This window comes from Melanerpes formicivorus, unplaced genomic scaffold (assembly GCF_026170545.1).
Source record: "Melanerpes formicivorus ecotype bairdi unplaced genomic scaffold, bMelFor1.0.p_v2 SCAF_48, whole genome shotgun sequence".
NCBI lineage: Eukaryota > Metazoa > Chordata > Aves > Piciformes > Picidae > Melanerpes > Melanerpes formicivorus.
The window spans coordinates 5,292,048-5,309,885 of NW_027142400.1; the positions used below are offsets into that span (position 1 = coordinate 5,292,048).

The following is a 17,838-nucleotide window of genomic DNA, read 5'->3' on the forward strand; positions in this document are numbered from 1 at the left end:
CTCGAGGTAGCCTCTCTCCTTCCAAATTGCTGCTCCCAAGCTTTTTCCAGATCAGAAGACTACTAGCAGCTAGAACTGGGGAGTGCCAGGGTAAATTAAATTGATGTGCCATCAGGAAAGTAACCCTCCCTATTTAGTCTCTCCAGGAGGCTGAGCAGCTCTGAACTAGAGCAAGTGATGCGAGAAGGACCCACAGAGTTGAAATAAACAGAGAGGAGAAAGGGAAACTTTTAGGCACACAGTAATTTAAAGCTTCTGCAGATGACTAAGTATATGGTGCGATCACAGTTGCTTTATGAACTTTCATCATTTCTAAGGTATATTCATATCATGTATTTCAGAGCCAACGCTCAGCCAAAGCAAAACGTACAGGAAAAACAAGCAAAGGAGTCAGACTACACAGCAAGGATGAATTCTACTCTTCTCACCTACACATAATGACAGGATCGTGTTTTCAAAGAGGGGCCTAACAGGGACAGCAAAAATGAAAGCAATAAGTTAAAAGTAATCATCATCATTTACCTCACACATATGCCTCAAATACAACTCTTATCAGACAAGAACAACTTTGTGGCAACTGATTAATGACATTAAAAATGCACTAAACCAGTTTTGACATTCAGAAAATGTAATTGTTTTGCATTTGACAGATTTTTCTTTTCCAGCTTTTGTGCTAACCATGAACTCTAATAGTAAATCAAAGCAAACTGAACTTGCACAAGCAATTTACAAGCAGTAGCATCAAAGACAGAAGGCAGCATCTACAACACAAAGCTTCTCAACATCTACACCAGCACATTTCCTTGAACTTCACAGGACTGCTGTGAGTCTGCAAGTGGGAATACAACCCGATCAGGCTAGAATTAGTCGCATCTTTAGCGGATCTTTCATATGCAGGTTTTGTTTTGTTTTTTGATAAAACAGCATTTAAAGCATCTTCGAGGAGCCCAAAGAGTGCCATGAAGCCTTCATCACACTGTGGTATACTGAACGTGCTTTCTTTCTACCTTGACCTCCTTCAACTCACATCCTATTGCATAAGAGTAATCCTGACTACTCTAATATCTACCCCATTTTCAGTCAAAAATGTAATGCCCACACCAGCTGCCTGGCCCAGAGTATAACATTTCACCAATAGCCGGCTGGAGTACCTTACAGAATAAAGATTAGAAAGTTGGCAAGAGGTGTCTAAGCACACTACTGTCTGGGAGGTAAGGTCATTTGCAAGTTTTGAGTTCAGTCTCAGTGTTTCTAATAAATAAGCAAGTGTTTATTTAAGGAAGCTTTCAAGGAGTATAAATAGAAGTGTTCTTTACTATCTGAAAGTCTGACATTCAAAAATCCCCCAGAACTTCAAGGTTAGTAGTATATTGTTTTCTGAGGCATACTTACTTCAAAGAAAGTAAATTCTATATTTAGTGATATCAATGTATGAGAGATTAAGAGAGCAAAGAACATTTCTACTTAAAATTAGAAGACAGATTTTCTATAGTTACATGAAACTTAAGTCTTTAGTCTTTCTATTCTGGGCAAGCTGCAAATAGTTGCTGGCACACACAGCATACCAATAGCAAATCCCTTTCTCAAACAGTGGTTGTGAAGTGCTCACCATTAAGGCCTTGATTCTTTTTTAGAGGTGACACCTGCAGCTGCTATTGAAATCAACTGGAGTTGTCACTACCCAGTCTCTAACCATCACCTTCTTTTAGAAAAGAGTGTAACAAAACCTGCAAGCTACTTTTGTATTTGTGTTACTTGAAACTAAAGGGGTATCATTTATATCACACATCATTCCCTCAACCTTTCATATCAAAAAAAGTTTGAAGGCAAATACAGTACTGATCAGGCGAAAGCCTATAATTTCCTAATCTAGTTCCCCAAGACTGTGTTCTGATCCACAATACATCTGTCCATGAATTGCAACAGGCAGGGGAAGGCTTTATAAGTACAAGGACTACAGGCATATTTTCAAACTAAGATGCAGTTTTGCATGCCAGTTTCCACATCAGTCCTAGAATCTGACATGACAATTGAGCAGAGTCATCAAGTAAGCAGCAAGCTGGGGACAGAGGGAGGAAAAGTGGGCAAGTATTAAAAAGAAAGGTTTGTGCTATGAGCAGAGCCTTCCACATGGACAAAACGAGTTAGGCTGCTGGCAAATGAGATTTTAAACATTTATGCAGTTAATCAATATATGGCTATCAACCACATTTTTTTTAATGCCAACTTCCTCTGATAAGGAGGTGTGATGGATGTGCATTATAAGCCATCACTATACCAGGGGAGTTTTACATTTTGGCATAAGATCTTGCTTTCACTTCTTATTCCCTGCCCTCAGGTCTTGCAGGCACTTTTTTAAGGGAATTTCAGCAAAGCAAAGAACAACTTCTTAGAGATCAAAGGCTGCTGTGCATCACTTGAGGATGGTTCATACATGAAATTCTCATCTTCTTCACGAAAAAAAGTGCAAGTATGGCTGTGAAAAAGCACTTTTCCCAGTGCTGAATAGCCTAACTTTAACCTTCCTACTTTAAGTAGATCCATCATGATGGGCTGTATGCTTACTCCCTCACAGAGAATATCATAATCTTATCTAGGATATTATCATTACAAAGCCTCAAGATCCTGATCACAGAGTAGGGATGGCTGTGTCAAGACAAAGGGTAGACCAACTGTAGACTATAGGCCAAACAAGAATAGGCAAGAACATTTCCTACAGTTAAGCTGTTCCCTGTGGTTATCAAGGATCCCAGATAATACACACCAAGACTAGATGCCTTCCATGGCCTAACCACCTTAGTTTTTTCAAAGTCAAAGGATTAAGAGAGCTTGACATAGAATTCTATACTGAAGACAACAGTGCCAAAACACAGCACCCGTTAAGTTATAAAAGCTGTAAGGTTGAATATTCCCACTCAGGTGTTCAGAGGAGAGGAGTTGCTTTCTATGAAATTTGACGTGCACTGCTGCAACCGAGTTACACTCTCAAGAGCTTTCTGTATTAGATGGTTCATGCTCCTGTGTATATTTTAGATCAAGAGTGAATCCTTACAGGCATTTGGACAAGACTCACATGTGGACTACACATGGATGAAACTCACACAGAGCCTGGATATTGATGTAGTATTCTTTTGATCTACCTGAAAGTTAGTAGTACTTCACAAGTTTAGAGAGGTGACAATCACACTTTAAATAGGAAAATCTTAAGATCAGTGTCCAGAAAACAGTTTCCCACATTCTAGTAAAAAAAGTGCTCTTTACCAACACAAGTTGTGAGGGCTCCCTGAACCTCCAATACCCTTTATTCAGAGAGGTACACAGAGCCTAGCTAGGAACCAAGGAAAACAAGCAGTGAAACTGCTTGTTTCTGATACTTATTGCCAAGTCTCTGAACACTGTGAAGTTCAGTTGTGGAGCTCAGAGTATAGTGTATTTATGCATACACTGCACTGCCAGTCACATTGCAGCCTCAAAAACAGAGGGGAAGCGAACAATGAATCCTGCAGTACATTATTTCAACATTCACAACTAGTCAGAACAATTCCTCTGTATGACTAATTAAACTGAAGTAATATCAGTATTTATGGTGCAGGAAAAGCTGTGAATTCCCTGAGGGAAGGAACAGGGTGTAGGGAAAAACCACACATGTGCAACTTCATTTCATGCCATCTTGTAATGGAGTGTGAAAAATAGTTCCATCTAACCCATCCAGAAGAACACTTGTAACTTTCAAACATATTCAGATGCAGCCTTCAGTTATGCCTGAATCTAAAATTCTGCCAGTAACTTAACTGTTATTGATAAATATTGCTCTGCCAGATAATTCTAACTTCAGTATCTGAATAGACAGCTTTGTGCTAGAAAAACAACACTCAGGACTAATGAACAAAAATTGTCTAAGTGATAAGAATGGACTCTCCAAAGTTACTTTAATACTTCCATCTTTGCCATTTTAATTGTATCAGTTGTTTGTTAACAATCTCAAATGAGTATTAAATTTCAAATTTTACAGCAGGAGGCAAAGGAAAAAAAAAGTAAGGTAGGTGGGTGACAGCTGTATTGTTCTAGCTGTTCCTCAGCTTCTCCCACTGCCAAATTTCTGTGGATTATGTATCCCTAGGTAGCAATTTTAAGAACTTTTTGGCATTATCCCAAGCTCCTCTTGCAAAGCAGAATCAGACTAATTATATTTTAAAAGGCAAAAATAAGAATAAACTGCATAACTGACACTGCATCAAACAATGGAAACCACTGAACTCCAGTACTGCAGCTTTACAGCAAAACCACTTGTCCAAATTTTAGAATAAAATTTTACCATGTAAAATAAACAAAAAAATAACTCAGTACAATAAAACCAAGGCAAACCCCCCCTGCTTTTCAAGATACTGTTTGCCTTACAGCTACTGCTAGCTCAGGACACCGCAGTATCAGAAATCAAGACAAAAACTCCCTCAAGCAATTTACACAGTAAGTTAGTCTCGTTAGGTGAAGAGTTGTCATTCAGACAAGGGTCAGCAGGAAATCCACATATAGCAGTGCTGGCTTTCACTATGGTTGGATTTTGGTTTTAAAAATGCAACCTAGAACTACTGAAATAAACCAAAGGTTTACTCCCTGCCAGCACCGAGGCAAATTTGTTTCGTAAGTGAGGACAAAATTCCTGCTCCTCTTCAGTCATTGTTTCACTGTCTATTTGGTAAAGGAACGCTAATTTCACTTCTGCTGCACAGGGGGGAGGGGGAAGTCACATGAAGAGACTGTCCCCCATATTGTTGGCTCTTGTTCTCAATCTTGAGTAGAGTATTATTCAATAACAATTTTGGAATTATCCTAGGGAATTAAAACCTAACCCAGGGACTCCATATACTTCAAAAAACCCTCATGTTAAACAGGCATTACAACTAAGTCTTCTCCTTGCAGAGTCCACACAGCTTATGTACAGCTGTGACAAAGATGCTACATGTCCATTTTGGACTGGTCGTTCAGAGCTCAGGATGCAGCTACAACGTACAGGAGTGACTTATTTCCATAAGTGCATCACAGAGTGAAAATCTGAGACTGTTTTTAAAACCACAACTACTCCACAGCTTATTTTTAGAATCAAGAGTGGGCAGGAAGAGCATTCAGTAAACCTTTCAAAAATCAGCCAGCCACCCACTGAAATGCAATGACACTGTTTAAATAAATTACAGGGTGCTTTGCAACAGCTGCAAAAAAGCAATGAAAAGACAAACCAAAGACTTTTGAGTCCTTTAAAACACCCAGAGGCAATGAAACAAGAAATAACAGCACACTGTGAAACACTGCAGTAATCTACCTGCAAGAATTAGGTCCAACAGGCCTTTCTTCAGACTTGATGAGCATAGAACAACAATATCCGGCAGCTGCAAGGTAGGAATGTGCTTATTCCAACAGAGAAAGACCAAAGAAGGCCAGTCTTATAGACCTGCACTGCAAAGATTATCAAACTCTCCTCTTGTTTGGAAGCTGGCAAAATAAAAGAGTTAAGCTTCCTTTACTTCCTCGTGCAGATGGAGTTTGAGGTGCTAATATTACTAAAACATCCCTCTGAAGAGTTTATGATTTCATCAAGCCTGCACTAAATGGTAAATAAAGAGAAAGAATCTTAAGTTATAAGATCAAAGGGAACATTTAAGATCAGATTTCCAAATACCCTTGTTTAATGATATTTGCTATCTTAACAGGAACCTTTCTACATTCAACAGACCACAGGACTAATAAAAGGCAAAGCATCACAACTTGGAAACCAGAATGTAAATGCCTCCCAGCAGAGAAATGTATTTGTTGTACCATTTCTTTAATCACCTAACTCCAGTAAAACCCCTACCATCAAATAGAAGCCAGTTCTTAATTTGAGGTATACAAGCTTCAGTTTAAGAAAGTCCTGACACCACAGAAAATTAAGATACTCATACGTTCGTCCCTGCTCACTCCTAGTAGAATTTTTCCAGCTAACAAAGATCCTGCGAGCTACCTATCTTGAAAGGTCAGCAAATGCCATTTCAGCTGTTAGTCACCAGGTGCCGGGGCAACCAAGAGGTACTGGGGCTTCCGATACACATCTTCCCTCTTGAGCTAGAGCATTGCACCATCCTCATTCCTCAGCGCCTCTCAACTTGCCAGATCCCACCCCGTGGCCCACTTGGAAGGGCCGAGAGCAACAGCTGTGAAACTCCCTGCAGGATCATACCTGCCCGCAGCCGGGCAGGAAGCCCGTCCTTTCCTCCTCCCGCACGCCACTCCCCAGTCCGCCCCAGCACGGGCCCCGCTCCGCACCTAACACACTCGAGAAGCAGAAGCCAAGATCGCCATCCGCCAAGGACGAGGATGGCCACCGGCCTTCAGCCTCTGCTGGTGTACCACTTCAGCCAGGCGGCGCACGGGGAGGTGGGAGGTGAGGTAACAGATTAGAAGGAGCGAGTCACAGAAAACCCTCAAGATCCTAAGGGAAGGGCAGAGCGGGACGGGGGCAGTGCCAGGGTCTCGCACACACATGCCCACAGCTCCCGCCGCCCCACAGCCGCGGAATGGATCAGGTTTCTGACAGTATCAGGGCATGGCTGTGCTTCAGGAGCTCCCTATCGAGTCTTGCGCCTGACGGAAAACTCCTCCAGCAGCCCTACGCTCAGCCCTGTACAGGTATGGGAGCTGGCTGCGCTCGGGACGCGGGCGGTCCCAGCCCTCACGCCTGCCGGCGGCGCCGGCAGCGCCCGCCCCTCGTGGCCCCCGCGCCAACGGCCGCCGCGCGCGCCGCCGCCGCCGAGCGGCCCCGCCCGCGCCCCAGGAGGGGCAGCAGCTCGCGCCCTTCGCGAGCCGCGGCACGCGCCCCACGCCGCGCCCCCACCTGCGCCGCGCGCACCGCCCAGCAGCGCCCCCAGCTGGGAACAAGTACGCGCTGCGCGGAGCAGCCGGGGCTTGGCGGCTCGGGGTGCGCTGCTGCCGTCGGGCTTTGCCTTTCGGGTACGCTTTGTCCGTTATTACTCTCATTATTTTAATTTTCTTAGCCCACAAGCCGCACCTACAACTGGGGCGGGAACCCGTCGTGCCGTTAGTCCGCAGTCAGACACCATTCCGCAGTCGATCCCTGGCGCCGGCGCTCCCGGAGCGACCCCCGCCAGCACGCCCCCGCCGCCGGCAGCCCTTTGCAAGATTGTCGCCGTTCCTGCGGCCCACCGCGGAGCGAGAACTGCGTACATCCCCCCGCACCTTTCTCCTCCGGCCGTACCCCGCAGCCTCGGGAGGCGGCTGCCCCACCCGGGCAGCAAACCAGCAGTTAGCACAGCTTTCTAACGGGGGAGCGGGCAGCCGCTGCAGAACTGGCGCGGGGTGAGGGGTGGGAGGGAGAATACAAAAAAGGACGATAACGACAACAGGATCATCAACCTACCGGCCACGCAAACTGAAAGGGAATAACAATCCTGCCCGTCTCGGGGGTTCTGCCTTGATGGGAGTATTTGTTGCTGTTCAAATAGAAAATATTTCCACCGAGAACGGGGGTAGATCCGAATCCGTAGTTGCAGGGTCCGACCGGAGTGATCTTGGCCTGATATTCCTTGAGGCAGACTTTCACGTAAGTGTCGCACTCGTCCCGGGTACAGTCCAGGTTCTGGGGGCTTTTCATGCCATCGCAGCATTCCCCATTGAACAACTCGCCGTTTACATTCCGCACCGAGTTAAGCTGCAGCTCGAAATAGCCCGTGGACCGGGACACCTAAAAATAAAAATCAAAGAGACAGCTTCGTTACTACCGCGGGCGGTGGCAGCGCGGGGAGTGCAGGGCTGCGGCCAGGCGCTCACCGCCTCCCCGCCTCCAACTTTCGCCGGCTGAGGGTTTAAACCCTGCCACAGCTGCACACAGACACATATAAATATATATACATGTATACAAGATAACGCGCATAGTGGGACCGGAGCGGGAGGAGGAAAGGAGACGCGTAGCCCGCGGCCGGGAGCCGAGTCCCCCGTGCTCCCCTACCTGCACGCAGGAGGCGAGGAGCAGCGCCAGGCCGAGCGCGGAGGCGCGGGGTACCCGACTCCGCCGCCCGGCGCCCCGCATGCCTGCTGCTGCTCCGCGCGGCCGCCTCAGAGGAGCCCGCCAAGCCCACCAGCCACGGACCAGCGGCTGCTCGCGGCATGGGCGGCGGGGGAGCCACCCGCAGCGCGCCGGGGGGCGCAAGGCATGGGCTGCCGGCGGGGCCGCCCGGAGCGCTCCGCCGCCGCTCCCCTCCCGCGGGCTCTTCTCGCCCTCTGTGCGCTTCGGCTCCGCGGACACCCAACAAGTAGGTGCCGGAGTGACAGCTTCATTACCCATTCGCCGCTGCTGCCGCTGCCTTCATATTAATGAGGGGGACGGCCCGGCCCCGCGGCCGGCGGGTGGGGCCAGCGCTGCTCCCGCCGCGGCTCTTAAAGGGCGGCAGGCAGCAGTAGGAGCCTCCGCCCGGTCTTGCCTTGCTGTGCTCTGCCTTGTGTCTCTGGTACCGGTGGGATCTGCTAGCTATAGGGCGTGGGGGAGCACGAGTGGGGTACCTGTGCTCCCCACAGCTACAGAGGGGTATTCGAAATGTGTGCACCCACCCTTTGTGTGTAAGTGGATGGGATCCACGTACCTGCAGTGTTGGAGGAGTGACCTTGTGCACCTAGGGCTGTGAAGAAGTGCGTGGGGTGGATACAGTCCTGGCCACGAAGGGGCACATGGGGTACGCTCACACCAGGCTGCACAGGGTGTATGCACCCACAGATGCAGAAAAGCACATGTGGTGCAAGCCACATGCAGGCAAGAAGTGACGCTGGGGGGAACGTGCACACATCATACACCTACAGCTGTGGAGTAGGGCACAAGGTAGGATCACCTACAGCACAGCTGTGGAGTAGGATGCATTTACAGTCATGGAGGACTGTGCTGGTTGAGAGTGCCCGCTACCATGGAGGAGCATGTTGTGCACAAGCACAGCTGTGGGGAAAAAAAAAAAACCACAGTGTTGGGTCATCTGTAGCAGTGGAAGAGTCTGCATGGTGTATGCATCCACTGCTGTGGAGGACTGTATGGGTTGGGTACACCCATTGCTGTAGAGAAAAGCAGAAGGTGGGAGCACCCACGGCCCCAGAGGGCTGTGTGTAGGCTGCATGCACCCACAGCTGTGGAGGAACACAGTGGTGATCCCATGGCTGTGAAGCAGTATGAGAGATACATGTATGTACACTCATGTAGAAGCACAAAGGGTGCACACACAAAGCCACATAGGATTTGACACAGGATCGCTTATAGAGTGCTCTCAGTGACACGTGTGGTACACAGAGCAGATGGTCAAGTGGTGGGATCATGTCCTTCTCCAGCGGTGGCTCAAGCAACTGTAAGAGTAACTGAACAGAGATTTCTCCTTTAGTTTAAGCACCCTGTGATTTTGATCCCTGCTGACAACTATGAAAGGTATACATCCAGACAACTGCATGCTATGGATATCCTATCAAAGCCTACGTCTGCATTTTGGACCTAAGTTTTCTTTTTGTTTCAGTCCCTCCCCCCTCTCCCCATTTAACTCTTTAGAACTGATCATCCAACAGAGTGGACAATTGGAGAACAAACAGCTCAGAAATCAAAGGGCTGTCATGTTCCCCTGTGTGGAAAACGTTTTAGAGAACCTCCCCCAGCCTTTTCAGCGTCCCGGCTGCCTCTGTTCCTCCAGCAGCCAGCCGGCACGCTGCTCCTCTGTTATTCATGGCCAGCCTGCAGCTGCAGCTACTCTCCTAGGCTGACACAGCAGCAGCTGCTATATGTGTGCCAGCTGGCTAGCCGCTCTCCAAAATCCTCTTGTCCGCCCTGCTCCCCTTGCTTTCCTGCTTCGCCACCTACAGACCTGCTGCTCCTTCCCCACCCACGTCTCCCACTTGCCACAGTCTGCTCTGGTTTCCTATCTATTCAGTGTCCTGAGCCTACCCCTCTGCTGTCCCGTTTCACCTTAGTTGCTCTCCAGGAAGCATCCCTCCACTTTCCTTCTTATCCCTCCTGAGCTCAAACAGGAGCTCTCTGAAGTGGAGCAGTGAATATTACTTTTAATTATTTTGTGTCCTCCCTTTGAATCTGTGCCTCCCAACATAACTGCTTTCAAGCTGTCTTTATTTTTTTTTTTTTTTTTTGGTGAAGATAGCCTCTGGTATACCCACCTTAGGAAGAAAGCAAAGTGAAAGCAGAGAGAGCTGAAAGGGTGACAGGACATTGTTTTGAGGTATTGTTTTAAAGTTGCTGCATTTCATTAATCAGAAACTCTCTGGGCCTGTACCCTTGCCCAGATGTGCTGCTTGTTGGCTTTCAAATGGACAGGCAAGTGCTCTTTAATTTTTAATTACTTTTTCTGGTGGCTGGAGAGAATGAGTTTCTTAGATGAGCTTTCTGCCTAACAATTATTTTGCAGTGCATGGCATTCAAAATATTTTGCAAGACCGGTATTTTGTTTGCAGGTATCATCATAAACAAACATAAAACCTCATAATCTGCCTTCTGCATTATATATACCTGTGGAGGAAGACATATATTTTTATCACCAAGCTAAGCAAATGTAATGCAGAAGAAAGATGATCCAGTAGTTACAGCATATGCTCAGTCTCTACAGAGCCAAGCTTGGTTACCTGCTGTATCACAGAATTTCTTTGTTACCCTGAGCACACTGCACACTCTTTTTGTGCTTTGGTTTTGCCTTTGTCAATATTCTACAGGACTCCAAAATTCTGATGCCATTTTAAATTGCCTTTTCTCGCTGTAACCTGACTTCACTTGAGCAGAGAGGGGAGGTGCAGCTATTTCTAGGCATTCACTCTGCTCAGGGAAATTGTCTTTTTATTCTTCTTGGTGTTGCAGTCTCATTTTCAGCCTGAACTCTGTTCTCTCACTGTGGTCATTATTTCTGGACTTTCATTCTATTCTTCTTCAGGTACAGAAAGTTGTTTCATTAGTTAGGCACAGATAGAGACCATTTTCAGGAAACACAGCAAAAAATATTTCTTAACACAGAAGTTTTGAGCTTATATAAAGGCCCAGGGGCCAGATCAAGAGGTGAATGCTGACCAAGGCTAAGAGGAGGCATTCCTTGTATCTTGGACAACCTGCATCAGATGTGTCCCTGTAGGACCAGCCTGAAGGGTCCAGTCTCTATCAGAGTTCCTGCTTTCCCATGGGGGCTGCCTCCTGGTAGAATTTGGGGTGAGATGGAGTAAGATAAGGTGAAAAGCAAAAGCCCTTGTGGTGCCTAGGTCATTTCCAACACACCACTGAATTTTTCTGCATCCGAAGATGCAGAGACAGGATTTGTCCTCCTATTGCTCCAGTGTTTCCCAGGCTCTGTACCCATGTTGCAGAACAGCTTGTTGGACTGGGCTTCCCCTCCTCTGAGGAAGTATACTGGCTCCATAAGTCATTCCCAATCAGCTGCACTGTCCAAGGCCTGCATGAGGCCCCAGCTGCCAAGTGTAAAGCGTCTCTTCTTACACCCACACCTGCAACCCAGCTTGATGTCACCCAACCCGCTGCCTTTCCTGGCCATCTTGCATCTGGCTGCACCCTGTGCCAGCAGCCATCTTTTTTCCAGCGCGTGAGGCCAGGACCTTTCCTTCCCCACTTTGTGGTCCTCCTCCCCTCATCTTCCCTTTGGGTCTCTATGCCTTTATGTTGAGTTGCAGGGCTGTCTGTGCAGTTCTGTGCAGTCTGGCACCTCTCTGCTGCTCAGGCAGTCGGTATCAATTTCCCTATGCTGAGCACAAGCTTTGAGGTACTCTTATTTCATTCCCTCCCTGCCAAAACAAGAGATGTCAAGATCCAGATTAAAAACAATAAAATAAATACACTCTTACTGCTGCTCCCTCAATTCCTCCAGCTGCTGCCCTTCTCCTTTCTCCAGCAAGCCCTGCTGACGATAGCAAGTGGGATTTGGGGGCTGTGTATGAAAGAGGGGTGGGAATAGGGCTGAGAAAGCTCATGCTTGACTTTAACTGGGTTTTGATGTCTCACTCAGCAGTTACTCATCTTGCACAAGGGACACAACTGGAGAACATTGATCCCTCTGGCAGGGGAAGGATGTGCTTATGGCCAGTCTCAGGCAGGGTGGAGTGCCGGCATCCCACACCACCTTGTTCCCAGCCCTTTGGGCCAGGATTTTTACTTTTGTGCTCTGGTTGTGCACTAGTGCTAAGTTATGCCTGTATGCAAATCCCTTGCAGGTATGCTCATTAAATCATTTGCATAAAATATCCCTGGAGGATCATAGCAGTTAGGAAGGGGCAGGGTTTACCCATTTGCCTTAGAGATGGCAGAGGGATAGGCATGTCATTTGTTAGCATGTGAGTGGATATGGATGTGGACATGTATCTCACTCAGGCCAGAATGTGTCTGCTTGGGAAAATTAAAGGCAAGAAGATCACTTTGGATGTTGTCCATCTGAAACTTGGCAGAGTAGGAGTTAACCCTCCTTTTCTGGCCAGGAAGGCTACAGCTGCCTGTCCTGAGAGCAAGGCACTGCAGGACAGAACCAGCTGTGAAGAATTAACTTCCCTCCTTCCTCCTCCATGAGAAGCTTTGTGGGCCAAGGCTGAATGGAGAAGTCTGGTCAGGAAGAGAGCTAGAGGGTAACTAGAGAAGGATTTTTCTTTCTCTCTTATTTCTGGAACTTGGCTGGAACCAGGGTATTTTGAACATTGCTGTGGACTTGGCAGGTTAAAGATATGTCTTCTCCCTTGACTTTGACTGAAGAGTCCTGTTAGATTTGTATGGTTAACGTAATGTCTTTAACAAGCATGTACTTGCGCGTGCGTGCTCTTCATGGAGGCAAAGCAGACCTGAACTGCAAAGATGTTTTAAAATATCTTCCAATATGAGACCTGGGAGTGGTTTCTCTTAGGATTGAGCTGCTAGTTTAGCCCAAGAGAAGATGAAGTGGAAAAAACATAAGGTAGTGCTTATATTTGTCTTCCTTCCCAACTACTAATAGGAAAGTAAAATTATGCTTGATGGAAGTTGTGCCAGGAAAGGGCCTGAGATCTTGGCACCACCCTTTCCTATTTCAGTGGTTGCCCAGCTCTGAGCTGCTGCTGGTCTCTGTGGGCTCCAGAGCAGAAAGAAGGTGGTTTCCTATCGTTTCAACTTCACTGCCTGGCATGCTTTCTGCTTTTGAGGCCTGGTCTTCTGCCAGCAGAAGCATATGCTCTGTCTGGCCCAAGAAGTCAGTTGGTCTCAGTTTGTACAACTTGGTACTAAAGACCAGCAATATTAATAAAATGAAGGAGGTCTACTGAACACAGACTTTGAGAGTTCCTGCCAACTGATCACCTCCCACATTTCAAAGTCTTGCCTAAAATGTTAACACTTGAGGTGATGGTGGAGGTGTTAATTGGTCAGTTGGGAAAAAGAAATTGTAGAAAACCTGCTTAGTTAATCTGACTTCTGAGACTCAATCCACTCCCTTAATACTGAAGATCTTTCTCTCCTGTTATTTTCTGGGTGTATTTTTAGAAATCCACAGCCCATCTCAGAAGCCTTCTCAAAACTGACTGAACCATCCTGTATCCGCTACCCATAGGTGGCCTTTATTCTTAAAGTTCAATGTATTCACCTTCCAAGAAACATCTACCTTTGACTTTCTGGTTATGTGAATCACAGAAAGTAAAGTCAGAAGGGATATCCAGAGATGACCTAGTTTATCCCATCCACAAGGAAGGACAAACAGTGCCAGTTTCTTGCATAACAGATGGGTATCTGACCTCCTAAAAACATCTCCAGACAGAAATTTCATAGCTGTGATAACCTGTTCTGGTGGTTAACTCTCATTCTGCTATATTGCTGTGCTTTGATTCCCACTTCTTGACCTATTTGCAACAGATGTGGAGAACAGCATATTCCCTTCCTCTCTGCTGCTACCCTTTATGTATTTGAAGGCTATAGTTGTGCCTCCCTCTAACATCTCTTCCATGCCCTTGATCATTCTATCATTCTTGCAGTCCTACTGCGTTCTCTCTGCCCTTTTCTCTCAATTTTTAAAAAATCTAATACCCCAAACTGGACACAGAGTTCCAGTGAGATCTTAGCAGCCCTGGATGAGGTGGGAGGAATAAATCACTGACCAGGCAGTAGTCATTACTCGCTATGCACACAGACACGATGCTTGCTTCCTTCTTTTCTTTCTTTCTTGCAACAGCATACTGCTGTTGACTTAAATTTGGTTTGCCCTCCACTTAGCAGCTTTTTCACTGTTGGAGCTTTAGAGCATGTTTTCTAGTTATAATAATGTGATGCTAGTGTCAAAAATCCCTAATAAATAGTTTTGTTTCATCTACTAGTTTTTGCACATCCTGCTGCCCTAATGATAGGAAAAATATCTGGGTGTTTTAACAAATTTGTGTTAGCCATTACTCACTTCCTTATTATTTTCCAGACATTTATAGAGCATGGTTTTTAATTGTTTCAGGTCTCTCCTGGAATTCAAATGGGGTTGCCTTGTGCTTTATTCTCCACCTCCTCTATTTTCCAAATGGTATTACATCTCCTTTCTCTAGTCTTCTGACACCTTGCTCATTCTCTTTTGCATCCCAGAGAGCTGCTAACAGCCCTGAGGTTGCTTCCATAAACAGTCTAAACATAGAATATTTAATCCAGCTAAGTAGTTATTCTTCTTTCTCTCTAGATGGAGATATTTCTGTGTCATCTGTGGCACTAATTGTGTTAACTTGGGCAAGAGTGCTCTTTTTACTGAAAGCTGAAGTGGAAAATGCCAGTACTTCCACTGTCTTCACATCATGCATTGCTATCTTTCTTTCCCCATTGTGTAGTAGTAGCATGGCCTTCATGTCCTTGCTAAGGTATTTTTCTTGATGTGCTGTTGATCCTATTGGTTATATTTCTTTTTGTACCTTGACTGTTCTGGTTTGATCCCTACATCTTCAGCTTTTGCATTTACATTCACATGCAAGTGAATCTCTTTTCCATGTGAATGCACTCTTTCTTAATTAGAGGTCAATGAAGTGGTCATGATTTAAACAAATCATCCATCTCCTACAGCAGTTGCTTTCTCTTCTCTGCTGGGATTGTTTGAATTGGTGTCCTTACCATTGTTTCTTTAAGGTGCTGCCAACTTTTCTGAGACTTGTTTCTCATGATTATCAGTTCTATGAGGTTTTTGAAATATGGTTTCTGGAAGTCCATTGTATTTATTTTGCTGTTCTCCTTCCTTCCTTTCCTATGACTTGTGAACTCTGTTGTTCCATGGTCATTCTCACCCAAGCTGCCTTCCTCTTGCATGTTACAAGCAGTTCCTTCTCTTTGGTTAGGGTCAGATTCAATTCTCATTCTGATTATGTATCAAGGTTTTTATCTCGTTTATTCCTTACACTGTTTGTGTTATTGCATCAGATAATCCATTATCCTCTTCAGCATCCCTCCAATGATTTTCTTATGAGTAATGGTGTTTCTCCTAGTTCATACACCTCTGCATGAGTACTTGATGCTTGTATTTACCTGTTCTCTTTTGAAACCAGTCCTTGAGGATCCTAGTTGGATCAGTTCAGCTAGTCAGTGCACAGAGGTGCTCTCCCTGCTTTGAGAGTTGTTTTTTTTGAAGCATTCATCCAAGCTCAAGCAAATCAGAAAACTTCTTGGTGATATCACCTGTACAGCCATGCATTCATTTTCAGGAAAAGTTTTAAATAGTTTATGCCACTCGTGACCAAAATAGTTAGTGCTTTATTTGTGGAAAGAATTTTCCCTTCTTCCTTTTATATGCAAACTTACCTGAGCAATTCTAAGAAAACCCACTCTGCATATGTTGGTTCTAACCAATTGCCAATGTGACAGATCTCTGATTCCCATGGAAAATTCATAGGGAAATTATCCAAAGCACAAAAGTTCATAGTATTATAGTATCAGTCAGGGTTGGAAGGGATCACAAGGATCATCTCGTTCCAACCCCCCTGCCATGGGCAGGGACACCCCACACTAGATCAGGCTGGCCAGAGTCTCATCCAGCCTGGTCTTAAACACCTCCAGGGATGGTGCCCCAACCACCTCCCTGGACAACCCATTCCAGGGCTTCACCACTCTCATGGTGAAGAACTTCCTCCTCATGTCCAGCCTCAATCTCCCCACCTCCAGCTTCATTCCATTCCCCCTAGTCCTGTCACTACCTGAGATCCTGAGAAGTCCTTCCCCAGCCTTCCTGTAGGCCCCCTTCAGATACTGGAAGGCCACAATTAGGTCACCTCGGAGCCTTCTCTTCTCCAGACTGAACAGCCCCAACTCCTTCAGTCTGTCCTCATAGGAGAGGTGCTCCAGCCCTCTGATCATCCTCGTGGCCCTTCTCTGGACACGTCCAGCACGTCCATATCCCTCTTGTAATAGGGGCTCCAGAACTGGATGCAGTACTCCAGGTGGGGTCTCACCAGAGCTGAATAGAGGGGGAGAATCACCTCCCTTGACCTGCTGGCCACACTACTCTTGCTGCAGCCCAGGATCTGATTGGCTTTCCAGGCTGCAAGTGCACACTGAGAGCTCCTGTTGAGCTTGTCGTCCACCAGCACCCCCAAGTCTCTCTCCTCAGGGCTGCTTTCCAGCCAGTCACTGCCCAGTGGTTTAGCTGAAACCCAATATAGATTCAGATAATCTAGAGATTGAATAATCTTCTGTTAGAGGATGGAGGCCTGACATCCCTCTCCCATGTTTGGACCACTTGGCAGAGCAGGAGATGCTGTTGATCAGGAAGTGCTGTTGTCCTGCCAAGAGCAGGTGGCAGAATTCAGGAAAAAAGGAATAAAATATCCACAACTGTGAAAGGGACATATTCAATGAGTAGGGAGGAAAACAGACATGCATCTATGCAATGAACCAATAAGGTGTAAGAGAGAGAGGTACCAGATGCATGTACACAGATGTAATTATAGACTCATAGAATAGTTTTGAGTTGGAAGGCACCTTTAAAGGTCATTGAGACCAACTCCCCTCCAGTGAGCAGGGACATCTTTAAATAGATCAGGTTGTTCAGAGCCCTGTCCAACCTGATCTTGAATATTTGCAGGGATGGTGCATGTACCACCTCTCTGGGCAATGTGTTCTAGTGTTTCACCACCATCATGGTAAAGAATTTCTTCCTTATACCTAGTCTGAATCCATCTTCTTGTAGTTTACAACCACTACCTCTTGTCCTATTGCAACAGGACCTGCTAAAAAGTCTGTACCTATAAATGGTGCATTTCCCTTCATACAGACATTCCTTTCACAACATTAGCCATGTGGCTTGCCTTGACCAGCTCACAGCTTCTTAAACTTAAATGTAAGTTGGATAGTATGGTAGGTGACAGAAGAAAAAAAAATATGAGGTGTTTGAAGCTGTTATTCCATCCTTTATTTGAAAGGATGTTATTCATCATCAGTGGAGTAGGGTTCATGAATTTCTCTCGGATATTAGGTTCTCATGCAGCAGCAGCATCCTCAGCTGATATTTCTCACTACTTCTGGTCACTTGAAAAACCTATCCAACACTGGAGGAAGAAGAATTGCTTTTTGTTAGGATCCTCTGTCACAGAGAGACCACTATAATATAATGTGCTTAAAAGTAAATCATTCAGACCTATGGAAACACAGATTTCTATATGGAACTGCTGAACATCACACTGGTGATGTCCTAGCATGAGCATCATGCCAGCCCAGCCCCAGCAGTGGAGATGTGCAGGAAAAGTTCTTCCAGTGTGTGCTTACACAGTGACACTGGTGAAAAGGGAAGGGAAGGGAAGGGAAGGGAAGGGAAGGGAAGGGAAGGGAAGGGAAGGGAAGGGAAGGGAAGGGAAGGG

General features: G+C 46.0%; 1 protein-coding gene across 5 annotated transcripts in view; it reads right to left on the minus strand.

The window, feature by feature from the left end:
• Window positions 1-8,332, minus strand: part of JAG2 (jagged canonical Notch ligand 2) — a 67,952-nt gene extending 59,620 nt beyond the window's left edge. For 2 of the 5 annotated variants that reach the window (XM_068160292.1, XM_068160290.1), the window contains exons 1-2: window positions 7,997-8,145; window positions 7,409-7,732 (exon numbers count right to left, since the gene is read on the minus strand). In XM_068160292.1, the coding sequence (XP_068016393.1) occupies window positions 7,409-7,732; window positions 7,997-8,077 (405 nt within the window). In that variant the 5' untranslated portion in view covers window positions 8,078-8,145. Of the gene's footprint in view, window positions 1-7,408; window positions 7,733-7,996 lie in introns of all 5 variants that reach the window. The other 3 variants (XM_068160293.1, XM_068160291.1, XM_068160289.1) reach the window with 2 other exon arrangements.
• Window positions 8,333-17,838: the final 9,506 nt, after the last annotated feature.